At 38.9% G+C, this 9,095-nt stretch overlaps 1 protein-coding gene across 1 annotated transcript; it reads right to left on the bottom strand.

Moving 5' to 3' along the window:
- Positions 1 to 678: 678 nt before the first annotated feature.
- LOC149846160 (uncharacterized) lies at positions 679 to 8,705 on the bottom strand. The gene is made up of 7 exons (XM_089996213.1): positions 7,883 to 8,705; positions 6,209 to 6,406; positions 5,811 to 6,083; positions 3,784 to 3,886; positions 2,946 to 3,064; positions 2,075 to 2,251; positions 679 to 1,667 (listed from the first exon to the last, which is right to left on the bottom strand). Exons 1-7 carry the CDS (start codon positions 8,180 to 8,182, stop codon positions 939 to 941), a joined length of 1,899 nt encoding a protein of 632 aa, XP_089852339.1. The 5' UTR covers positions 8,183 to 8,705; the 3' UTR covers positions 679 to 938.
- Between the last annotated feature and the right edge of the window lie 390 nt (positions 8,706 to 9,095).

Consider the following 9,095-nt stretch of genomic DNA (forward strand, 5'->3'; position numbering starts at 1 on the left):
TTTCATCCAAGGGAACCTCCTCTCATCATCTAACATGAGAAGAGGGAAGGTTATGTCTGTCGTGGACGTAGGTTCATTATTCAAACCGAACCATGTAGTGTTTGTGCCTTAATTGTGAGTGTGCGTTCTCTGCCATAGGGCAAAATCCATTGCCCACCAGTTGGCATTGGTAGATGATGATCTAATCTTGCATATTTTATCTGAGCTTCCCACAATTTAGTATGTCTCCCTTTGGATCTCTTTGAATACAAGGCTTGGGGTCAGTAGGCCTTGATGAACTGTTTCATGCACAACTAAGTAGTTTTGATACCTCTAAAACAGTTACACCTTCACCACATCCCTCTCAATTTAGTAAAAATAGAGGAAAATATCACAACTTTGGTGGTGGTAGGGACAGTCGATATTGTTCCTATAATGAGGGCAAGGTGGAGGTGGTTGATACAAGAAAGGATATGAATCAAGTAATTCAGGGCAGCTCTCGAATCAAGAGAAATCTGGCTCGTCTAGCATTGTCTGTCAAGCTTGTGAAAAAAATAAGGCCATGGAGCATTGCAGTGTAAATTATACAAATTTCAAAAGGAACCATCCTCCTCTTCACCAGAAAGCATATCATGTGCAGTCAATACAATTTGGAGAATCAGCATGGTATCTTGACTTTAAGTGCTACGCACCATAACATTTGAGCTTGGAAACTTATGTCATTGGATTATCAGGGAGGTGATTGTTTGAGAGTGGGAAATAGTTCACTAAAGAACCCCACAAATTTCAAAGGGATTCCTGATTAGCCCACTAAAGAGGTTGGCATGGAACAAAGCAACCACCTCGTAGTTTTACCATAAAAGTACATCAAAATTTTGCTCAAGCTGTACATGACATTTTTTTCACCTTATTAATTCTTTTAACTCGTCATATCTACAACGTGAACTGGTATAAATGATCTAAACACTCGCTTCCACTTCATCTTCCATTTCTTCATCAAATTGACTGATAAGTAATTCCATCATTTTCTTATAGGCAGGCATATAATGATCATTTATCATAGTTCGCGAGAGTCTAACCTTACTGTATAGGTTCCTTGGCGTCTCATAGATTCCCACTTTCTCCTCATTGACAGGAGAAGCATCATCACCCAGTTCACCATCAGGTGGTGGAAAGGAAACTAGGTGCATGATCCTGCCAGGGGGGTAGAATCTCTGTGTCTCCGAAGAGTATGAGGACGTAGATGCATTATCTTCTACAATAGCTTCAGCTACTCCATTTTCCTCTTCAGTGATTTCTATCATGGCTGCGGCTTCTTCCTCTTGCACTCGATCGATCTGCCCCTGCCGCTGAAGCTCCTTTTCAAGTTCTTGCCATAGCTCATCTTCTGTCATATCACTTCTAGTGCTACCACTGGCATCACTTCGCTTTATAAGCTCCTCTTCTTCTGGTTCCTCGTGTCCCAAGCCTTGAGAGCCCTCTATCACATGCTCAATTTCAGCCACTTCAGTCATCATGGATTTCGAGCTCACTATTGATGTAGAGAGCCTAGATTCATTTTGCTCTGGATCAGGGCTTGAAAAGTTTCCTACATTACGACGGCGTGCACCCATGCATGACCATGAAGAGAGGGATGACCTGGTCCGGACAACAGCCTGCGCAACATTCTGAGCTCTCTTCATCACCACCTATAAATCCAGAAAGAAAGTTCATTACAATCGATATGTATTGGAGCAATATCTAGGAATGGAGTCTGCTAAGGAACTATAGAAGAGATGAAATTGCAGTCTACGGGGAAGAACTTTTTGGTAACATGGAAATGGCCACTAACAAGTGTGTTTAAAGCCAGCAACTGTCTGAAAATGCATTAGGGTTTTTATACATATATTTTTTATGCAAGCGACGACTGTACCAAAGCTGTGTATGTAAGTGCAGAAACAGCTTTAATATTTATGGAAGTTCACCCAAATCATAAAAAGTTTTCACACAAAAAATCAGTATGCTTCGCCATTTAGGAATGCAAAATGATAAGAAAGGCATACTTTGACTTAATCATTGAAAGATGGCATCTTGCAAAAATTTCCCCTTTTCTTACCTGTGTGCTGTTAGAGACAGGACGTAAGAGAGCACCTGCCCCCACAACCCTTGCTCTAGCACTGGCAATAGATGGAAGCCGAGAACCTAAAGCAGATGCAGAGCGATAGACAGTACTCAGAAACCGTGTGTGCTCAATCTGATCCCTTAGGTCATTTAACCAAGAGGATGCTGTCACCTGCAGAAAGCAAATAAAAAAGCGCAAACACCAGTAAGAATGTATTCCATCACATATACCATTGACTTAGTCACAGTATCCTACTAGTTGATGTGCATTTTTTTGTCATAAAGATCAAGCGCATAAAATCAAAATAATCATAAAAGCGATATCACAGAAGCTGTTTCACTTCCTGAAGCAAGCAGAAAATTGTCAGGGTTTGCGTATTCCAACAGCATGAATGATTGTAAGTTAGGAAGTCGACATGAACTCTTATAATAACCAGTTGCCCATGCATTCAAATGTAATAAAATATTATATCATGAGAACACTTGAGAGCTAGTGTGCTGCAGGGAAGAACAAGAATTTGACAAATTTGTAGACATTTCAGGAAATCCAGAAACAAGTGAAGGATGAACATGTGAGAGCCTACAGGATTCTCCATTTTGAGTTACACATCGCAAGTGGTGACCCTGTCTCATGTTCATGAGGATCATGCATCACCAGTTGTCCAAAGATCCTGGTGTGTTTGTAGGATCACACACACACATGCCTGCTAGCTAGCGTGCACACGGACCTTCTTACCCAAACAGGAGAATACAATAAGCATTTAATGTACTGATATAAACCATCAAAATACAATGAAGCAAAAACACTAGAAGACAGGACATGCCAAGTCACGAGCAGCATATAAAGACAAAATAGATAACAGTACCTCTGAACGTAGATCATCAACTGAAGCAATAGAAAATGCAGGCACCAAATCAGAACCATTGATCACAGTAGTAATGAAATGTTTCCCAGATTCAGCCAGATCCCACGTCATACAGGCAGCTGCATAGGTTGCATAAAATGCAGCTCAAATATCAATATATTTTTAAACATTTGAAACAGAAAGTCAAAAAAGATTTATCCTAACAATTTACCACATGACCAAATAGAGAAACTAGAGAATGACCAAGAATTAAGAACTAGAGGAAGAATATGAGAGAGAGCAACTGAACTCTCTACTAATAATAGTCAAATACATTTTATTTTCCAGCAACAATTACAGAAAAATAACCATGAACTAAAGGTGCTATTGATTTTTTCTCTATTAATAGCCAGACATTTTATTTATTGTCCAGCAGCATAACAAGAGAAAAGTACCCTTGAACTAGAGTTATCCCCACTGAGAAAAAAAGTTGCAACATCAAACAGAAAAAAAAACATATTCAGCACTGAGAAAACAAAGTTGCAACATCAAACAAGAAAAAAAAAAGAACCAACACATTCAGCACAACGTACTCACAAACAGCTATCCATCATAAGTCTGTGACCTTTCAAGCATGTCATATCATCACATACACAATTTATGACAGATACTCATCACATCAGTTAAGATTCAGATGGACTACCAGAGACACATAGGAACAAAAGAACGGTTTGATGTAGCCAGAAAGAATAGCATGTCCCATTTTCAACAGACTTGCCAAAGAATAAGACTAAAATCAAAGAGCATTGAAGATTGAACATAATTCAACACTCAAACAGGATATAGACTGAACACACACCTGGAGCAAAAGTGACACAGGAGCTTGAACAAAACTCTTTCCTCTCTCGAAGTATATATGTTAACAATGCAGCTGTGCCCCCACCAAGGGAATGACCAACAATCTGAAAATTCAGGAGAGCAACGGAGGTCAATATTGTTCAGGAGAATCAGGAGGAGAAAAGAGTATCTTTATTGATCTTTAAATTTCTAGCACAAGCTATAAACAAAAGTATACCATAAATCAAGCATGCTCGGGATTGGATAAAACTGTCTGATGCGCATGGTACTCATCAAAAGAAGACCACACAATAAATAAGAAATTCCTTAAATCAGAGAGTTATGTATATCAAAAAAATGTATAGAAATGTAATCTATACAAGTATAATCAGCTCAGTCAAGATGAGATCAGAATAAAAGATCCCTAGGCTGACATCTGCTACTCTAACCATTCAATTGTTACATTCAGTTCTCCCGGATAACTTAGTTTCCGCATCAAAAAGTTCATTTTCATTCCAATGGTGTGTTGAAATTCATTATTTATTGGTCAATTACAGCTGAAATTGACAAAAGGTGGCCAATGATCCATGAAAGAAGTCGAATGATTCAGAACCTTTCCAGAATTCCTTGTTGAATATTACATATACCACCTGTGTTTTCAAAAGCTACCAAAAGAACCCCTAGCAAACTTCCTTCCATTGTATAGACAGAAGCTGTTAACTGGAGTTGGAAAATAACAACTTGTCCACTCCCCTTTTCCAGTCCCATGTTATCCCTGTTGTTGACTCCTTTTTCACTGTGGTCACCCTGTCCTGTTGACAAGCTCTACCTGTTTCAGTGAGTCCTAGGCCAAACATCATAAATTTCCACCAAGCTCGCTGCAGCTATGTCACGTGGATGAAATTGTGGGCATGGGGATACAGCCATTTTATGAAGATTCCAAGATGACTAATACAAGAGGATATGGAACATGAGCCAAAATAAAGTATGCATCTAACATAGATCTGCAGCCCATTATCTATTGCCACACCAGATGAGTTGGGTCATTTCTTTTCGATCTTCCTCCATTCTTCTATCAACAAAATGTCTTAAGTTAAACCTTCTCAAAAGTTTCTTGGGGCCACAACCACCCATCTGTCATAGACCATTACTATGTTCTCCTTTTTATGCAATCCTTTGGGTCCTGAAGACAAAAATAATAACCTCAAAGGGAAAATACTTTGATGCTTCATAATGTAAAGTAATGTTTCTTCTTGTATAGTAATGTATATCCACCCACTTCATCCTCGAAATCGGACAGTTTATCACAATTTTCCTTTATCATTCAACTGATAATATGAGGTCTATTAACATGACCCTTTTAATAACGAAGAAACCATATTTAGATGGGCCAAGTTGCACTGTCCTTAATTTTGCATAGAAAAAAAAAGAAAAAGAATGAAAAAGAAACTCCCCATCATTTTTTTGATAGCAACTTCCCGATCATTTGTGAAGAAGAAAAGAAATTGGTTGCATTTGTGAAGAAAAGAAATCAGTTTTACAAATTTTCTATGGGAGAAATGTGCACATGACTATATAGCTATGTTTGTTTAAGTTAAGTCTTGTTTACACCATTTGATCTGTGACTATGCACCCATACTCGAGTTTTGGAACAATATACACAATGTACAGTTGATGGGACATACATGTACAAATGAATATTCAACATTCATTAAAATAGAAAATGTATGCTGATAAACTATTGATGAAGGAGCCATGTACACCTCAGCGAACACATAGCAAAGCATATAGGCAACAATTTAGCTGAATACCAAACACACTTCATCTTGGTAGGACTCTCATTGTGGAATATAGGCATCACACTTTAAGTTTACATGATATTATTTGACCCCAAAGTAGAAATAAGAAAAGAGATGCGGATATCAAAATAAGCATTGAGTAGTAGCTTCCTTGGGACAAAAAGAAAGGATTTGCATGTTCTATCTGAATGTTAATAACTAGGAGAAGCAATCCAAACTCCCTGTTCAGCTTCTTCAATGAAAATTTTACCTTGATTTTGTAATCAGGATATTCAGCAACAGCTTTAAGAAGACAAGGTGTACTGATCTTTGCTATCCACCGAGCAGCTGCAACCATCCCGCAGTGGGCATACCCTAAAACTAAATTACTGAAACCACCATCATGTAAAACTGAGTGGTGGAAAGGTACAACTGCCCCAGTTGCTGCTGTCAATGTGTCCTTAATACTATGAGTCCCCCGAATCAATAGAAGAAAGCACTTAGAATTTTTATCTGATAAAATTGTGAATGCAGGTTTCAAGAGCTGCATGACAATATAAAACATGGAACCAAAATACCCAGCATCAAATGGCAAATCAACAACCCATTACATGACAGAGCTGCAAGTCCAACAAGTTGTCAGAATCAAAGCATATTATACAGCCTTACCCCAGCCTTCGGCTCCTGTAATAGGACATTCTCTTGACGATAGCCAGTACACTCCAAAAATACTGGGAATGGCTTCTTTGAGAAATGCATGCAAAAAGTCAGCAGCTTCAACAGATAAATCAGTTCATCTTTCAATTCGGGTCCTCGAAGTTCCAGACAATCATTTCCAGCATATACACTAGAAACATGTAGGTTTCCCTGCAGATATAACCAAATAAAAGATCAAGGCTCCAACTTAGAGAACTTACCTTACAGCAATAGAGATTTAAAAGTACAGTAAACAAAAGCAATATTTCTAGAACATTGCATGAGAAAACCTTTTTACAATAGATATCAAAGGCACGCTTATTTCTAGTGCTCCAAACAAGAGTATGAAGAAACAGAAAACTGACAAACACTTGAAATAAAAGTATGGACCTAATGAAAATATGCTGGGTGGAGATTAGTCCTAAATAACGAAGTAGGTGTTTACTAAAAGAGATAGAAGTGGCATATTAGATTACAATAAACTTAGACATGACCAAATTTCATGATAGGTATACAGCAATAAAGAAATCCATGTGGGAAAAAGATAAATTTCCTGCACTAGCAATGACCAATGCCAACTGAACCTCTATCTATGCAACTTCCACCTGATGTTTAACCACAAAGTTACTGAGACATAATTTTCAAATATTGGCAACATGATCTTGCTAGCTGCAATAACTATTTTTTCACTAGGAGAGAGATTTACATTTCCACCATCATGTGGCCTTCAACCCAACAGTTTGGGGAATGCTAAAATATCTCCAAATATTTTTTCCCATTATTGTAGATACCTCTCTAAATCTCTTTAACTTCGGTTGACCACAGACTGACTTTTCAAATTACTTCATCCATCTTTCTAATATCCCCAAGTGATTGAGAAGGCATTGAGGTGCAAAACAGTCAATATTAAACCTTAGCTCATTATGTCATCAATTTCTTCCAATCAAGGGTATGATAGGAAGGATTGTAACCAAAACACAAACTATAAGACACAAAAAACAAAATAAAAAGAAAATTCTGAAGCAACAAAAAGTTTCTGCATATAATATCTAATATTGTAGGAAAATGTGACAGAGAACAACAAAGAATTTGGAGAGTGTTCGACCCTCTTTTGTAGCACCAAATTTTCAATGGCGTACAAAATCCTCTTTGATACCTTACAAAGAACACAAAATGTGAAACTGATATGCTGGAGTCCCCACTATAAGTCGTGTTAATCTACTAGACGGTACTGGTGATAATTTGGAACAAGAATGAATGTGAAATCTTCCTGCTCACAGTAACTTTCCTACCGGTTAACATTATAGCTATTTCTTTCCCTATAATCAACCCAAACCTTGTATCAGAGCTCAATTGCGGAACATGACATGATGCTACATGAAACACCTTTCCTTCCACAAGTAACCCCTGCCGCACCAACAAGGCAAATTATAAGGAATCAACATGTATCTACATAATGAGCAGCCTTATGAATGCAACAATCGCCATACAGTCTTTTCAATATATAAAAAAGAAAGAAAGAAAAGGAAGTATTAAATGGTCACCAACTTCGCCAATAAAAGGACTCTTGGCTTCCCCAAAATGAAAATTGAAAAGGGACTAATTCCTCGGATCAGATACCCATTTTAGGATGCCAAAGCAACTCACCTGCTTCTTCAAGAACAAATTGATGCCGAAGGCAAGGTCTCCGATGGGCCATTTCCCCAAGGTTTCGGAATAAGTGAACCGCAAAGTCTCCGCCAGAGTTACCATCGCCTCGAACCAATTTGCGGGCGCCTGTGCCGGCCTACGAGTAGTCCTCCTCCTCCCTGAACGAGACTTCACACCCAAATCGCCCTTATTTTCATCTTCCCCGTTCTTTTCACTCTCAATAGACAATCTCCGGTTCATCATATAATACAGAAGAATAGCAGCCCCCGCCACGGTCGCCACCGTCGCCGTTGCCATCGAACGCAAACCCTAATCAACTTCAAATCTCACAGAACTACAATTCCATCATCGATCATCACCCACCACCCCGATCACCCCGAGAATCACAAGCGGAACACATCAAACAAAGCTGAGATTCGCCGAAAAACTCCTAACAATCACCGCAGAAACGCGGAAATGCCAATCACATACAAGAAAACGAATTACTGCGATCAAAACCTGAAAAAAGAACCCTAGTTCCCGCAGATCCGATGGTACACCAAATTCTCAAGAACAAACGCCGATCCAACTAACTGAATCAGAGCAGCACAGTCGAGCCATGAGGGAAACGTAACTCACGAGAAAACACCGAGAAAAAAAAACCAAACACGATCGCCACGTATCAAAAAGCACCAGATTCGACAAGTTACCAAACAACGAACCAAATTTCGGGGGATCGGGACAGCGATGAAGTGCGATCGTCTAACCAAAACCGAATCGAAACTTTTGAAAAAAAAATGTCCGTTCGGGCAGAGAAAACAAAAAAAATCCGACACCGTCCAGAAATCGCTCCCCCTCGTGAAAGGGTTTTATGCTTCGGGGCGAAGCAACGCGGCTTAACTTTTTGAGCCATAGAATTACCAAAATACCCTTTCAGGTTTTGCGTGGTATTTCCAGGAAATTATGGGTTCCTGGAACTATTTAATCCCCAGAGATTAGTTGATTTCGGGAACTTAGGAGTTCGTGACAGCGGAATCCATTCGCGACTCTCTGGAAGAACGGGAAAGTTTTTTTTTTTTTTTTATAGTCAAGCTTAGATAAATTTCTCTTCTAGATAAGCAGAGGATTGTATTACCGTTAAACATAATTTTGCTAAATTCTGGACGACTACATGTAAATTCCCCTTTGGATGCCCTGAACGTGTTCGGGTCGGGTATGTACATTACTGTTA

Source organism: Nuphar pumila, chromosome 2 (assembly GCF_984573655.1).
Source record: "Nuphar pumila chromosome 2, dmNupPumi1.hap1.1, whole genome shotgun sequence".
Classification (NCBI taxonomy): domain Eukaryota; kingdom Viridiplantae; phylum Streptophyta; class Magnoliopsida; order Nymphaeales; family Nymphaeaceae; genus Nuphar; species Nuphar pumila.